General features: G+C 57.7%; 2 protein-coding genes across 5 annotated transcripts; one reads left to right on the top strand and one right to left on the bottom strand.

The window, feature by feature from the left end:
- Positions 1-1198: 1198 nt before the first annotated feature.
- Positions 1199-4384, top strand: OCEL1 (occludin/ELL domain containing 1). Of its 4 annotated transcripts, none has more exons than XM_081092318.1 (6): positions 1199-2084; positions 2664-2840; positions 2976-3118; positions 3328-3493; positions 3741-3794; positions 3967-4384. In XM_081092318.1, exons 2-6 carry the CDS (start codon positions 2763-2765, stop codon positions 4087-4089), a joined length of 564 nt encoding a protein of 187 aa, XP_080948444.1. In that variant the 5' UTR covers positions 1199-2084; positions 2664-2762; the 3' UTR covers positions 4090-4384. The 4 variants fall into 4 exon arrangements, with proteins under 4 accessions (XP_080948444.1, XP_080948446.1, XP_080948445.1 ...); XM_081092317.1 differs by lacking the exon at positions 1199-2084 and adding an exon at positions 2190-2305 and having other exon boundaries at positions 3967-4375; XM_081092320.1 differs by lacking the exon at positions 3741-3794 and having other exon boundaries at positions 1336-2084; positions 3967-4351.
- Positions 4385-4711: 327 nt separating this feature from the next.
- Positions 4712-15153, bottom strand: NR2F6 (nuclear receptor subfamily 2 group F member 6). Its single transcript, XM_081093119.1, has 4 exons — positions 14710-15153; positions 10817-10911; positions 7502-8068; positions 4712-6413 (listed from the first exon to the last, which is right to left on the bottom strand). The coding sequence occupies exons 1-4, from the start codon at positions 14988-14990 to the stop codon at positions 6139-6141; spliced, it is 1218 nt and encodes a 405-aa protein (XP_080949245.1). The 5' UTR covers positions 14991-15153; the 3' UTR covers positions 4712-6138.
- Between the last annotated feature and the right edge of the window lie 382 nt (positions 15154-15535).

The following is a 15535-nucleotide window of genomic DNA, read 5'->3' as shown; positions in this document are numbered from 1 at the left end:
CAGTGATTCAGCAAACAGGAGGGTTCGTGGAGACCCTGCCCTGGGCACATGGGCACATGAGCAGGCACTGTGGGACACAGGTGGAGTTGCCCGCATGGACCTCCACTGACACGGATGCAAAACCACCAGATAGAGCTTTATAGAAGCTCTCGTGGCAGCTTTTTAAAAATAGATCATAAAAAGGAGCCCTAGCTGGTTGGCTCAGTGGATAGAGCATCAGCCTGAGGACTGCAGGGTCCCAGGTTTGATTCCAGTCAAGGGCACATGCCTGGGTTGCAGGCTCAGTCCCCAGTAGGGGGAGTGATGATTCTCTCTCATCATTGATGTTTCTCTCTCTCCCTCTCCCTTCCTCTCTGAAAGCAATATATATATATATATTTAAAGGAGACTCGTGCCTGAGACCCAGGAGTGGTTCGGTATTAGGGAGCCTGTCAATAGCCACATGAATGCATCAGGAAACAACCAGAGTAAACGGTGAAATGGTGCTTTGCACTGTTGCTGAACAGTATACAAAAGAGTATCAAAATGAGGGAGAGAGATTTTTTCCCCCTCATTTAATTGCAAAACCTCAAGGCAAAGGCAGCATTGAGTTTAATGGGCAAATAATGAAAGTTGTGCCATCAAAGTGAAGAGGTGGGGATGCCCACGGCCCATCCACCTCCCCCAATGATTTAACATTGTCAGGTGTTCAATGCAACTAGACAAGAAAATACACGAGACTGGAAAATTAGAAAAGAGGCAAAATATTTACAAATGATATGACTATATGAAAGACAAAGTCGATTTTTTATTTTTACTTATTTAATTCTTATTGAATTAATTGGAGTGACATTGGTTAATAAAATTATATAGGTTTTAGGGGTACAATTCTATAATACATCATCTGTATACTGTATTGTGTTCACCACCCCAAGTCAAGGCTCCTTCCATCACCATTTATATTTTTACTATGTTTTTATTGATTTTTAGAGAGAGGATGGGAGAGAGAGAAAAACATCAATGTGAGAAATACTGATCAACTGCCTCCTGCTTGCCCCCTACTTTGGATCAAGCCCACAACCCAGGCATGTGCCCTGACTGGGAATTGAACCCTTGACCTTTTGGTTCATGGGGTAATGCTTAACCAACTGAGCCACAATGGCCAGGGCTCCTTCCATCACCATTTTAAAAAGCTATTTTAATAATAAGAGAATTCAATAAACAAGGGATTTAATGAATATTTAAATTAGTTTCCTAGAGTGGGTGGAGGTGGAAAAGGGTATGGCAGGGATAAATGGTGATGGGGAAAAAATAAAAATAAATGAAAAAAATAATAAAATAAACTTGTTTCCTATGTGCAAAAAAAGCTGCAAAATATATTGAAAGATTCCCCATTTGCATGGTCATTTGCATAGCATCAAAGAAGATGCACTACTTGGTTAAACTAACTTCCCTGATAGAGGAAGAGCTACAAAAAAATCAACAGGACAAAAAAGATTTGCAGAAAATAAGAAAAGAAATACAAACGGTTTCTAAATTTTTTCACTTACCAGATTAAGCGAGATTTAAAACTGAAAATACATTTGCAGGAAACCGTGGTAACATCAGGGTGGCAAAGGTTTGGGGAAAAACCAGTGTTTCACTGCTGGTTATATCAACAGCACAACCCCATCGAAAAACAACTTGACAGTATCTTTCCAAACGAAAATACAGAGGTCTCTTTGCCTTGCAGGGGCAATTCCACTTCTCCCCCATATGTGGCCAAAGGAATTTGCACGTGAATATTTTTTGCAGTATTGTCTGTAGTGAGGAAAATATTTATATTTGTTTGTCATTGAAATAGGATCGCCCCAGGAGACACAACGAAGTGCTGCTTCTGGAGACTAGCGGATGAGACATTCACTTTTGCCCTATGCATCTTTTCTGTTGTTTGAACTTTATAAATATGCCGCTATTTAGAGAATGTTTTTTATAATATAATTTCTTTGTAAATAGATGGGTGCAAGTTCGCCAAAGCCACCGGTTTTCAGACGAATAAACTGAGGCTCAGAGAGGGTGACTCACCGCCCCAAACACACGGCAGGTTGGGGTCCTCAGTCAAGGCAGTGAGTCCGCTTCCCGCGTCGCCAGGCCCCGCCCCCTCGCCGCCAGCCCCGCCCTGCCCCTCGGCCCCGCCCCCGCGTCGCCAGGCCCGCCCCGCCCCCAGCCCCGCCCCCGCTTGGCGGAGCGACCCCAGCAGTTGGGTCCAACCTGCAGCTAAGGCATAATTGGTACTCGGGCTGCGCGGAGGGTGGACCCAAGCACCGAGCTCCGGACGCTGGGACAGGTGACTCCGGGCGGGAGCGGGAGCTCGGGCGGGAGCGGTTCGTGCGGCGCGTAGCCCGAGCGGCGGGCCCTGGGGTCTCCTCGGGGTCGGTGTCACTGGACTCCGTGCGCCTCAGCGGGCGAGCCCCGGGCAGCGCGGGACTAACCCCAGCCGGGCCCCGGCCGCGCGTCGGCGTCAGGGTCATTTGCATAGCGCCTTTCCGGGTTCCGCAGTCGGAGTGCTCTGAGGACCAATCGTGTGCATCTATGCAAATCAGCGGGGTTGGGGCTCGCGCTAGGGGCTGGGAGTTGGCTGTCACAGGTTCGCTCTCCGCGGGTCCTGCAGCGGGGCCCCGTCATGCGCGTCCTCCTGTTCACAGGCCGCCCGCAGACCACCCCCGCCACGTGCGGGCCACGACGCCCCCCGCAGGACCCGCCCGTCGGCCCCGGGACGCCCGAGCGGCTCCTTCCCGAGGTCTATGCCCACCCGGGGGCCCCCCCACACCCACGGCTCCCGGGGGGACCTGCAGTTCCGCCCGCCTGGCCCAGGGCCTCCTGTAAGTGTGAGCTGGAGGAGGGTCCCCAGGCCGAGCCTAGGCAGAGGACTCCTTACCCCCAGTTTAAAGGATCCCAGCTTCCCGATAGCCTCGTTCGTTTGAAACCAGCGTCCGCTGTCTCTGTGCTAACCGCAGCCAGGAGCTCCCAGGGCAAGGCCCAGGAAGATTGTATTTGAGGATGAACTGCCCTCCCGGGCCCTCCCCTGCACCGAGAAGCCTGTTGAATCCATCCCTGGGGAGCAAGTGCCTAGGCCCCACCCAGTGCCCGACTATGAGCTGTGAGTGTCCCCCCTGTGGTTGCCGGTGTCTGGGGACAGTGAAGGGGCACCGAGTCTGGGGCTTTGACAAGTGAATAAGAGAGAAAGGACATTTGAGCAGGGAGCCCAGCATGAGCAGAGAAAAACAGATTATACTGACTGGGGGAAAGGCAGGGATTCTTCACACTCACACTCTGTCCTGCTTTCAACACCCCCTCTCCCCCCAGCAGTAAGTACCCACCAGTGAGCAGTGAGAGGGAGCGGAGTTGCTACGCTGCTGTGTTCCAGGACCAGTATTCAGAGTTCTTGGAGCTCCAGCAGGAGTTGCGCTCTGCACAGGCTAAGCTCCAGCAGCTGGAAGCCCTGCTGACCTCACTGCCCCCGCCCCAAAGCCAGGTCAGCAACCAGGTGGAAACCCTTGCCCCACAGCCCTTCCAGGTGGCCAGACCCTGGCTCTCAGCACACCCATCAGGTCTAGATCGCCAAACTCTCCCGCCCCCAGCCTGGGCGGGCACCACCGCACGTGAGCCAACATCAGCCCTGAAGTGCTCCCTAGAGGGGTCACTGTGTCTCTTTGAGCCTGTTTCCCCATCTCTCCTTGGATCCAGCACTCCCTTAGTCACCCTCCTCCTTCTCCCCTCAGAAGGAGGCTCAAGTAGCCGCCAGGGTCTGGAGAGAATTCGAGAAGAAGCGGACGGTGAGTCATGGCCTCCTGAATCCCGCAGCCTGGCCTTTGCACCCCTGACACTCCCATAAGTGCCCCGTTTCACAGAAAGAAAGCCAAGGCTCAGAGAGGAAAAGCAAACGGCCGAGCAGCTTGAGGCCTTAGGCCAGACGACCACAAGGACTTCCCGCTCTTGTCCTACCAGGACCCTGGCTTTCTGGACAAGCAGGCTCGCTGCCGTTACCTGAAGGGCAAACTAAGGCACCTCAAGGCGCAGATCCAGAAATTCGACAGCCGAGGAGACAGCGAGGGCTCTGTGTACTTCTGAGCATCCTGACAGAGCGAGCCCGCCTTGCGCTCACTTCTCTCCCTCCCAGCCTTAGTTCCTGCTCTTCCCCCTCCTAGGGTAGCCTTCCCTGGTTGCCAATGCCTCAGCCTTTGAGGCTTTGGTCCTGATGACCCCCTACTCCAGGAATTCTTCCCAGGACCTCCTCCGGGACCCCCAGCCCTGACCCCATGGGGACCCTAGATCTCAACTCATCCTCTGGAAGCAGGTCCTGTTCCCAATCCCAATGGAATAAACATTTCTTAAATATATACTATGCTTAACACTCAATGCCACCAAAAAATTGTTCTTCCGTGTTGCAGAGGGAAAAAAATGAAGGTTCTGAGATACGGCCTTGTTCGGGGTCTCCAAGTGTGGTACGAACGCTTGTCTGTCCAGGGGGCTCCCGCTCCTCCAGAGCCTCAGGTGGCCCTTTCTGGGGGGAAAGTGAGGGGCCAAGTGATTGGGGAGCCCCAGGGCCAGGAGTTTCCACAGGTCCAGTAATGGAGGCAAAGGACCCTAGAGCAGTGGTTCTCAACCTGTGGGTCGCGACCCCCTTGGGGGTCAAACGACCCTTTCACAGGGGCCGCCTAAGACCATCGGAAAACACACATATAATTACATATTGTTTTTGTGATTAATCACTATGCTTTAATTATGTTCAATTTGTAACAATGAAAATACATCCTGCATATCAGGTATTTACATTACGATTCATCACGGTAGCAAAATTAGTTATGAAGTAGCAATGAAAATAAGTTTATGGTTGGGGTCACCACAACATGAGGAACTGTATTAAAGGGTCGCAGCATTAGGAAGGTTGAGAACCACTGCCCTAGAGTCTTGCTGGGGTAGCCTTCTAGAGAACTCATGTGATGTAATGCTGGGGACCACCTGAAGGGGGCAGGCGCAGCCAGGATCCTTCAGGAGGCCGCAAGGCCAACCAAGTAAATGGGTCCCTGCAATTTTCCACTTCTGGGCACTGCAAGCTGAACAGCGATTGCGCTGGGCACTGTGGTTTACCTGAGGACACTGGGGCCCAAAGCCATGATTAAGGGCTGGCCAAAGAAAACAATGAGGTGTTTGGTCCAGGGCATGTGTGAATCCATGAGGCTCACTCTGAAGCCAGAGTCTGAATTTCACCTGAGCCATCTGCTAGGCTTAACTCCTATAGACTCACTGGCTGACCTCAGCCCCTCCCAACCCCAGACTGTTTCCCTACAACACTGTCCAACACAAACAGTAAGCAGGGTTGTTGTTAGGTTGTGGGTTTTCCAGGTGGTGGGAGTGGGTTCCCATGGTAGGCTGCCTTCCCCTCAAAGATGACAGAGCCCTGGCCGGTATGGTTCAGTGGTTAGAGCATTAGCCCATGCATCAAAGGACTGTGGCCTCAATTCTTGGTCAAGGGCATGTACCTGGGTTGCAGGTTCAATCCCCAGCCCCAGTTGGGGTGCATGTGGGAGGCAACCAATGGATCACATGCATGTTTCTCCCTCCCTCCCCTCTTCCTTCCCTCTTTCCCTTCCACTCTTTCTAAAAATCAACAGGGGGGGCCGGGGGGGGGGGGATGACAAATTTTGTTTGCAGGTAGGAAATGCCTTTATTATGGGCCTTGATTCATTCACCATGTAGTGTCCAACGCGGATCACGTGTCCAGAAGAAGCCACCTGGTGCACGCAACTCCTTCCTGGCTCCGGCTGCCCCTCCAGTCAACACCAGGCCTCTGCCCATCACAGTAGGGAACCAACCCCACCCCCCGAGTTCATGCCTGAGGCCCTGAGGGACAAGACTGTCCCGGGATTAGAACCTCAGTCCCCCCCCCATCTTGGCCAGGAGGTTCTGTGGAGGATAGGCCAGAGCCTGGACAATCAGTCACTTTTTGGTTTCATGATCATTTAAAAAACAGAAAAGACAAACATTTCACAGTCTTTAAAAAATAGGAGTCTGAGGAGAGAGGCTGGAGTCCTCTGTCTGGGGAATCCCCCGGAGGCTCGAGCAGCCACATCCCTTGAGGTCTGCAGACCCGGCCACGGTGCCCCGGGTCCTGTCCAGTCACTGGCCTGAGCCATAGGGCCAGTTGAAGGTACTTCCAGACAGCAGCATGTCTCGAATCAGCGTCTCAATGGGCGTCTTGCCCACTAGGCGCATGAAGAACAGCTGGGAGATGAGGGAGGCGGGGACGGCACGCAGGGCGGGGAGCCGCAGCAGCAGGCGCCCGAAGCGCTGGGGTTGGGACGGGTACTGGGCCCGCACGTACTCAGTGAGGGCCACCTGTGCCTTCTCCTGTAGGCTCTCCACGTGCGCTGGATCTGAAAGGCCACAGGCATCTGGAAGGACAAGGGCAAGGTCAGATGGGGTAGGATATGGCAGGACACAGGGCCCCAGGGGTGACTGGGGGCACCATTGGGGATGTGGATATGGAGGGAGAGGAGCATTCAGGGGGTGAGAGATAGGGACTGGGTCACAAATGGGAGTATCTAAGGCAGTGTTGGCTCTCAAAAGATACGGAGGTAGCCTCATCCGAGGACAGTAACACAAGGGTGCAGGCAATGATACCTCAAGGGTGGATGGGACCCCAACTGAGGCCTTGTCAGGGAGACAAGTTCTAATCAAGGGAAAGAGGGGGCTGGGACGGGGCCGTGGGGAGGAAGGCACGCCCCAGAGGGGTCTGGGGCTTGAGTGAATGTGACATTGTCTAGATGGGCCCCTTGAAGGTGGGGGTAGAGTCTTCTAGGGAAAGAAGGAAGGCAAAGTTGTATATTTCACATGGATGCCACCTCCCCGAATGGCCTAGGTCTGGTTCCTGCATCCCTGGCCCCAAGAAAACACCTAATGGGTCTGGATGCTTCCTGGTTACAGAGGCAGCTGTGCCAACAGTCCCTCGAATCAGGTAGTGCTTTGGCAGCTGGATGGTTACTCCTGGCAGGAGAGTATTAGGACAGCCTTGTCCCTCCTCAATGGGAAGGACCTCAAAATCACACCCCTTCCCAATCCAGTCAGCCTCCACCAGCGGGTTGGGGACTCTGGGTCAGGTCTGGGGTCACAGAAATCAGGGAGGAGGGGCCAGAATCAGATGTCAGGGGCCTCCCCACCCACCCCTGCCTCTTTGATGAAGGGATGGAGAGTGGGAGAGGGGGGTGTCTCAGGGAGCCCCAAAATCAGGAAGAGAGGCTGTGGAACCAGTTCAGACCCAGCCTGGGGTCTGGGGACCAGAGTCAGAGTTCTTAGGGAGACCTGGGATCTGGGGTTGGGGCATCAGGGCGCCACACCACCTATATCACCTCCTCCACCGCCCCATTTAGCACTCACAGCAGGTGCAGGCCACAGCCTAGCAGGCAGGGCATCAGAGAGTGAAGGGTCACCCCCACCCCCAAAGAGTCCCCCGGCCCCGCCCCCCCTTTGGAGCGCATCTTACCAGGTGTGAACAGCGCAATGGCCTTGAGGCAGCCATATTCTGCGGAGTCAACCTGCAGGCGGCCCAGCTTGTCCACCTGCTCCTGGAAGGCGCGCACCTGATCCATAAAGGCCACGGCGCGTTCGGCGGCCATGGGTGCGGCGTGCAGACCAGCGGCGGCCAGCAGCGGCGCCGTGTGCAGGGGCAGCGCGGCCTGCGCGGCGTTCAGCACGAACAGCTCGCTCCAGCTCAGGCGCAGCAGCGCCACCTGGTCGGCGACGGGCAGGTCGGGGAAGAAGGGCGCGTGGCGCGCCCACTCCACGGTGCTGAACAGCAGCCGCGCCGCCAGCTCACACACGTTGTCGATTCCCAGCACGGCGCCCGATGAGCCGCCGCCTCCGCCAAAGCGCCCCGCCGCTGCGGGGTAGGGCTCCGCACGCAGCAACTGCGCGATCAGCTCCGACACCGGCTGCCCCGGGAAGAGGTCCCCGCCTGCCACCGCGGCAGCCAACACTGAGCCCGGGGGGCTGCCTGAGGAGGCGGCCACTGCGCCAGGCAGAGAGTGCGGGATGCGGCCACGCTGGACCGCTGCGCGGGGGACAGAGATGGGCAGAAGGGAGGGGAGAGGGCAGACAGGAGATGGAGAGGCAGGAGAGGGGAGAAGGGATGAGGGGTGAGGAGGTGGGGGAGGAATGATGAAAATGGTAAGGGGGAGTGTGAAGGAACATGGGGAGGGGGGCGGGGGGGGGGGGGGAGGTGCCAGGAAGGAGGAGGATGGAATAGGGGGGAAGCGGATATCCAGAGAATCATGGGGGCAGGTAGGGAGAAATAAAGGGGAAAAGACAAAGTGATCAGAGGGTTACTCAGCCGCTCCCCTCTAAAAGCCCCCACACCTAGCCTTTCCCTAAAACCCCACCCCATGGGCACACAGCTTATTGGGAGGCCAGGGGTTCCGTCCTGCAGCCACCCCCCACCCCGCTCCCCCGCTCTGCCCTGTGCCTCCAGCCTGAGCCCCCAACCCCACCCAACTTCCTAAGAGGAGGACCATGGCGGGGGGACCTTCCCGGGTGGGAATGGGACCACTGGGTGAGGGCGAATTTCAGGCATGCCTGGCCCTCTCCCACTGGTCTGTGTGAGCTCCAGTCAGCAGCCAGGGAGGCTTGACCTGTCAATCATGTCCCTGTCAATCATAGGAGTCCCGGAGCTGAAAATGGGGCCAGGGAGGGGGTATTTTCCTAGGCCTTGGGACCCTGGCCAGCTTGTCCCTAAAGCAAGTGATCTCTCCTATGGAGATGGGATCATTTCTCTAGCTCCCAGCCCTGCGTCCCAGGTCATGGCCCCCAAGAGGATCTGTCTGTCTGGGTCACTGCAGCTGCCCCAGTGCTGAGAATGGAATCTTAGACAGAAGTAGGTGCACAATAAACATGAGCTGCCATCAGCAGTCTTGACGGGGAGGAGGTAGAGGACTCACTGCTGGCCTCAGCCAGTGTGCCCAGTGACCAGGAAGGTGGGAAGAGCGGCAGACTAGCCTGGGTGCCAGGCAGAGACTGGGCTTTACTGAGCTGGCAGGCCCTGTCTTGCCACCTCCATGAACTTCTGGTCAACCTGCCATGGAGCAGATGGGGAGGGGGACATGGGTGGGAGCCAGGGGCATAAGCAGATGGGGGAGGAATGCCAAAATGGGTAAGGGGGAGTGTGAAGGCTTGGGATGAGCCATGCTCTGCCCTCAGAGGTTGGGGACCTTCTCCTTCCCCCTTTGCTCACTCAGTTCTAAACCCCACCCCCTCTATTCCTCCATCCCCTGACCATGTTCCCACCTCAGGGCCTTTGCACTTGCTGTTCCCACTTCCTGAGCATCTTTTCCCCAGTCTTCCTCCTCATTCGGCCCAGAATGTGTGGGTTCGAGCCTAAACCATAACTCTACTGCTCTCATACCCTGGCAAACGGCCCACCTCCCTGCTCTGCTCGGTTTCCCCCTCTGTAAGATTGAGGAGATAATAAAGATGATGACACCAATCACTGAGTTACGTAAGAATCTATCTAACGGGCTTAGGACGGCACTTGGCACATAGTAAGGGCTAAGTGAATAGTAATTCAAGACAAGAAACATTTACTGAGCACCTTTTGTGTTCCAGGGCCTGGTCTATAAGCAGTGGGGATGTGTCACAAACAAGACAGAAGTCTTCCTCCTCAGAGAGGGGACATTCTAGTAAGGGAGCAGGTAAATTGCAGAGCGAGGTAAATGGTGTGAAACCAAGGAGGAGGATGAAGGGCAGACAGGAAGGCTTCTCTGAGGAGGTGCTATTTAAGCAAACCTTAACGGAAGGGAGGGAGGAAGCCAGGCAGGTGTCTGGGGGAAAAGCATGCCAGGCAGAAGGAAGAGCCCATGCAAAGGCCGAGGCAGGACTGTGCTTGGGACATGAGCTGCAGTTATGACGGTATCCACTCCTGAGACGGGAGATCTGAAGCCCTGATTTGAAGAACCGAGGGGTTTTAGGTCAAATGGACAAGTGGAGGCAAATCCAGGTGGGGAAGGAGGCAGGACAGTCACCTCAAACTTAAAAGGACCAAAGGGACTGATCAGATGGTTTAAGAGACATAGTTTGAGCAGCCATTCCTAGCTTCTAGAAGCCCGGCAGAGAAGAAACCAACTTTAGACCAGGAAAAATTCCATTTCAATGCAGGGAAGAACTGCTGGCCTGGCCCCTGAGAGTCCAGGCAGAAACATGACACCCAGCATGGGGTCAGATCTGTTCTAGAGCCCCCGGGCTCCTGGTGGAAGTCTCTGCATTCCACTTCAATTCTAAGGGTGGAGTTCTAGGCCAACTGCCAGCATATATCCACCCAAGTCCCCAGGGCAGAGACAAAAGGCTGGGCCTCCCTCCGGCTCCCAGGGCCAGGGGTCAGGCGGAAGGACAGGCTGCCCTTTGACTTAATCAGACAAGTTCCTGCCTTGGGCAAACATAATGCAGGGTGGAGTGGGAGGGAGAGAAAGTCAAATAAAAAAAATATGTCCTTGTTCAGAAAGAGGTGGCCAGGCTAGGGGACAGGGGCAGGGAGGTCACTGAGGTGTCAGGGCCAGAGCACCTGACTCTGAGGCCAGGGAGGCTGGAGAACAGTCCTAACATGGGCCCGTCAGGGCATCCCTTGCAGCCCCAGCTCCTGCACAGCCACAAGGCAGCCACGGGTAATTGGATTCCTCAAGCCCTGGGCCCAACTGAGACCCGTGGGATCTCAGATGGGTGGTAACGAGATTAGCAGGCACCAGACCCCAAGAGAGGGAATGAGGGCAGGCCATTTGTCTACCCTCTGTCTGCCCCGCCCCAGCAAACTCACCCTCCTTCCTCATGCCCACCCGGAAGCACTTCTTGAGGCGGCAGTATTGGCACTGGTTCCGGTGATGCTGGTCGATCTGGCAGTCACGATTAGACCTGTGGGCATGCAGAGGTCACCATGTGGGTCCCTGTGACACCCACATCCAGCTCCTAAAGCTACCCTCTGAGCCAACTCTGAAGGCTGCACCTGGGAAACACTGGTACTCCACCCACCCCAGGCTGGGTAGGTAACCCCAAAGGGGCACCAAGGTTACGCCTGCAGGTCTACAAAGAGGAAAGGACAGCCCAGCTGGCATGGCTCAGTGGTTGAGTTTTGACCTATGAACCAGGAGGTCATGATTTGATTCCTGGTCAGGGCACATGCCCAGGTTGCGGATTCGATCCCCAGTGTGGGTGCAGGAGGCAGCCAATCAATGATTCTCTCTCATCATTGATGTTTCTATCTCTCTCTCCCTCTCCCTTCTTCACTGAAATCAAGTTATAAAAAAGGAAAGGAGAGGACAATTGGGGGTGGGTGGTGACAGATGAATAGGAGTCTATGGCAAAGTAGATTAGCACACCAGGGAGGGTTTATTGGAACTGGGTTTTGAAGGATGAATAGTTCCCCAGGTGAATGGAGAGTGCAAGGAGAGCAAAAGGTTGGAAATGTGAAAATACGGAGGCCTAAACAGTTTCATTTTATGTAGCCACTGACAGACCAAGGGGTGCGGTTTTGTCCCAGGGGCACTGCGAGAGCAGAGAAGGTACAAGGTCAGCGAGCTGACGAACAGTAGAGGCCAGGCCAGGCCAGAGCCAGTCCTCCACGGGGTCACAGCACTGTGGGGCCCCGGCATGATCAGCCTGCACAAGGCCACCACCAATGAATGAATGAACGAATGAACGAACTCCTGTCCTGCTTTAAGACCCCACACCCGTGTCTCTTCCTCTGGAAAGACCTTCCAACTCCTAACTGAGCCCAAGAAACTTCTTTCTGGTGGCCCTCAGGGATCCTTGTTGCCTCTCCCAGGGATCCTTGTTGCCTCTCCCAGGGATCCTTGTTGCCTCTCCCAGGCATGGGACAGGTGGCCGGGCCCTGTGAGGCAGAGTCAACCCCAAGCAAGAGGATTCAGGAACTTGTCCTTCATATGTCCCCAGCATCTCTTCCCCTGGGCCCTTGCCCCTCTACAACTCCACCCTGGTCCCAGGGCTCTCTGAGCCCAGACCTGGGGCAGATACCCCTGAGCTTCCAGCTGAGCACCAAGAAGTTCATCCAGAGAAAAATCAGAGTAAAACACTTACTAAGTTAAAAATCTAACACCTCTCAGTTGAACATGCAGCCCTGACCCTCCTGCAGCAACTTCTCCACCAAGCCCGTTTCCTCATTTGGAAACAGGAGGCCAGAGGCCAGCTCCACATGAAATGCACTGGGTCAGGTGGGTGGGGCTGTCTGAGGGGCTCTGGGGGAGGTGTCAGGCCCCTGCCCCCAGGCCCCAGCAGGAAGTGCCAATAGCAGCTTTAGAAGAGCTGAGGCTCTGGAGAGCCTCCGAGAGCCTGGATCCTGCAAGTGGCAGCCTCTGAGCTCAGGCCTCTGCCCCTAAACAGCCCCAGCCCCCAGGAGGAGGCCCTGCTAGGGCGGAGGGAGCTCAGGCAGAACCAGAACAAAGCCCAGCAGGCAGGCAGTGGGAGGGTCCTAGGCAGCAGGCTGGGGGCAGCCGGCTGGAAACAGCCAAGCCTAGGGTGGGTGGGCAGGCAGGCAGGGGCCCAGCTCAGGGCCCTGACCTCAGGGGAGGCCTGGAACCTTCTGCTTCAACTTCCCCAGCTCTGGAGTCAGGACAGCTTTCCTGGTCCTCCAGATGGGGAAACAGAAAGTTCAATGATCCACCTAACAAGCACATGCTTGGCTCAACCCGGGGCCCAACTGAGCTTCCTCCCTGGACTTCTGGCTTCCAGTTCACTTTGATTAGAGCCCTCCCTTGCTCACACCCTCCACTGCCCCCTGTGGCCCTCAGTCCAGCATTTCAGGCCCACTCAGCTCTTACTGCTCTCCCATGCCTGGGTGGTCTCATCTTACAACAATGCTCCCCCAACCTGCCACTGGGAGTCTGCCTGGACCAAACCCTCCTGCTTTAAGGCCCATCCCGCTGCCCTCCTCCAGGGAGCCCTCCCTGACACGCAGCCAGAGCCCCTTGTTCCCTCCTGGGACCCCAGACCTATCTCTCCCTTTGGCCCAGCCCCGACTCCACAGGCCGGGTGCTTCTGCATCTCACTGTCCCTCCATCAGACGGGGAGAGGGCTGGACATGGAGCTAGCGTCCCTCCTAGGGGGCTGGCATCATACTACCCAGGATGGGCCCTGAGGACACTTTACTGAAGGGCAGTGACTTCACCTGGTGACACAGCCCTGAGCTTCCAAAGGACCTGTCAGCCCCTAACAATGCCTCCTCTCCCCAGCCTTGGTGCTCCCACCCTCAGGGAACCTCTGGGACCTCAAAACCTCCTGAGCCCCTCCTTTGCCCTCCCCAAAGACCTGGCCAGAAAGCAGGCAGTTATTCCAGCAGTAAGAATGAGGCCAGTCTGGTGGCCCAGTTAGCACTGGAGGAGGGAGGAAGCCAGCTCTCTCTCTCTCTCTCTCTCTCTCTCTCTCTCTCTCCCTCTCTCTCTCTCTCTCACACACACACACACACACACACACACACACACACACACACACGGCCACACCAGACAAGCCCTGACCCCAAACCTGGGGCCAAACTCCAGGTGCCCAGGGACCCACCCAGTAGCCTCTCCTGGGAGGGCCCTGACCCCAACTTGGCCGCCCTTCCTTCCCCACCCCATCGTTCACCTTACTAAGCCCCAACTGGGGCAGGGTCTCTCCTTGGGTGATCCAGAACCGACACCAGGACCTTTCTGAGCCTCAGTTTTGTGCATATGGGAAGTGGGGCTCCCCGTACTGGTTCTGCAGAGCCCAGGCATGTTCATGTAGGCTCAGAGTAGGGACTGATCAATGGAGTGGGAAAAAGGTTCACCCAAGAGTGGTGGGAAGGGGACCCCGGCTGGGCGAAGCCCCTCAATGGAGACTCCAACCCAGCACAGCCCAGGCCTTCTCAGAAACATACACCCCCCCCCCCACCCCCGCCCCAAGTGGGGCCACCTAAGTGTCAGGGATTTTCCAGGAGCCCCAGGTCTCATCCCACCCCAGGCGCTGGGGCGGAGCAGCAGAGGTGCGGTCAAATCCAGCCGCCCTCCCCATCCTCCCCTCCTCCAGCAGCGGTTTCCGGTGACCCAAGGTCCAGGGTGAGCCCAGGGCGGGTGCCCACTGATAGGCCGGCCCAGTTCCCCCACAATAGGGTCCTCCATGCGAAGGCGGCCGCCCTGTGCCACGGGGCCTCGCTTTCGTCAGGGCCTCCCTTGGCCAGAGCGACTTTGGAAGTGATATTTGACCCCAAGGGCGCGCCGTATCGATCCCTGCGGCCGCAGACAATGGCCCCTGGACGCTTCGAGCAGCACAGTCCAAGTTCCACGTTCGATTCCCGCGGGGGTCCCTGCACGACGATTCCCAAGGGGTGTCCTGGGGTTAAGGTGCCACCCTTGACAGCACCCCAGTCCCTCTTCCCACGGAGATGACCCCTCTCCGGAAAAAAAAAGGCGAGGGGCGGAGGAGGAGCAAGGCACTGGGGCGGCAGACGCCAGGGGACCACCTGATGGGAGGAACTGCATCCATACTGCGCCGACTGTATACACAACCCCAGGAACGGAACGGAGAGGGGGACAGGGGGCTGTGCCCTTATCTCAGAAGGGGAGTGGAGGCCCAGGAAGGTCAGCGCCAGGCCCAAGGTGACCGAGCAGGTCAGGGCCCAGGCCTGGCCTGGTTCGGCCGGGTGCAGGCGGCGGGGCGGGGCGAGGACAGGGGGCTCACCGGCAGGTGTAGCTGAGGTTGCGGCGGATGCTCCGCTTGAAGAAGCTCTTGCAGCCCTCGCAGGTGAAGACGCCGTAGTGCTTGCCGCTCGACTTGTCCCCGCACACCACGCAGTCCACCTGCAGCCCCGGGCGCTCCTCGTCGCCCGGCTCCGCGTCGCTGGCGGCGCCGGGGGGTGAGGCCGAGTCTTCCTCGGCCGCGCGCGGGTAGCCGCCCGCCTTGTCCACACCGTTCGTATCGCCGCCGCCGGGGCCGCCCCAGCCGCCGGTCACCATGGCCATAGCCCCAGGGCAGCGGGGCCGGGGCGCCCCCTCCGCGCTCCTCCCGCCGAGCACCCCTGTCGGCCCGGGGGGACGCTACCCGGTGCGCATCCGGTCCCGGCGCGCGGGGGGTACCGGCTGCACCCCCCAAAAAAGTTTTGCAGCAACTTCCTGCGGCCGGTCCGCCCGCCCGGGCGGAACTGGTCGGGCCGGTTCCAGGCCAACTTTCCCACGCGTGCGCGGGGCCGGGCCCGGGGGAGGGGGGGGGCACGCTAGAGGCGCGGGCCGGGGGCCCCGGGCACTCGCGCCCCGCCGCCCTGGGGCCCCGGCGGGGGCGCGCGGGCCATGGCTCGGCCCGGGCTGCACAGGGGGCGCCCTCTGGCCTGGCCGCCTCTCGGCCGGGTGCGGCGGCCAACTTAGCGGGCCGCCATCCGGGCGCAGGAGGCCGGGGGGAAAGTTTGGCCGCAAGTTGCGCGGCCGCCCGCGGCGAGGGGGATGGGCGGCGGGCGCGCGCCGGGGCCGGGCGCCGCGCCCCCTGGGTCGCCGGGGCCCCCCGGCGGCCGCTC

The sequence above is a fragment of the Myotis nattereri genome (assembly GCF_964212035.1).
Source record: "Myotis nattereri genome assembly, chromosome: 5".
Lineage (NCBI taxonomy): Eukaryota > Metazoa > Chordata > Mammalia > Chiroptera > Vespertilionidae > Myotis > Myotis nattereri.
The sequence above is the reverse complement of the archived record's forward strand: the minus strand, read 5'-3'. Positions and strand labels throughout refer to the sequence as shown.

What these genes read in the sequence shown, in the direction of transcription:
- OCEL1 (XM_081092318.1), top strand. Translation starts at nt 2,763, where the DNA reads ATGCCCACCCGGGGGCCCCCCCACACCCACGGCTCCCGGGGGGACCTG. An exon ending in CGCCTGGCCCAGGGCCTCCT is followed by an intron (nt 2,841 to 2,975) that starts GTAAGTGTGAGC and finishes TGCTAACCGCAG; the next exon opens with CCAGGAGCTCCCAGGGCAAG. An exon ending in AATTCGAGAAGAAGCGGACG is followed by an intron (nt 3,795 to 3,966) that starts GTGAGTCATGGC and finishes TTGTCCTACCAG; the next exon opens with GACCCTGGCTTTCTGGACAA.
- NR2F6 (XM_081093119.1), bottom strand. Translation starts at nt 14,990, where the DNA reads ATGGCCATGGTGACCGGCGGCTGGGGCGGCCCCGGCGGCGGCGATACG. An exon ending in GGTGGGCATGAGGAAGGAGG is followed by an intron (nt 8,069 to 10,816) that starts GTGAGTTTGCTG and finishes TCCCCCGCGCAG; the next exon opens with CGGTCCAGCGTGGCCGCATC. An exon ending in CATTGCGCTGTTCACACCTG is followed by an intron (nt 6,414 to 7,501) that starts GTAAGATGCGCT and finishes TTGTCCTTCCAG; the next exon opens with ATGCCTGTGGCCTTTCAGAT.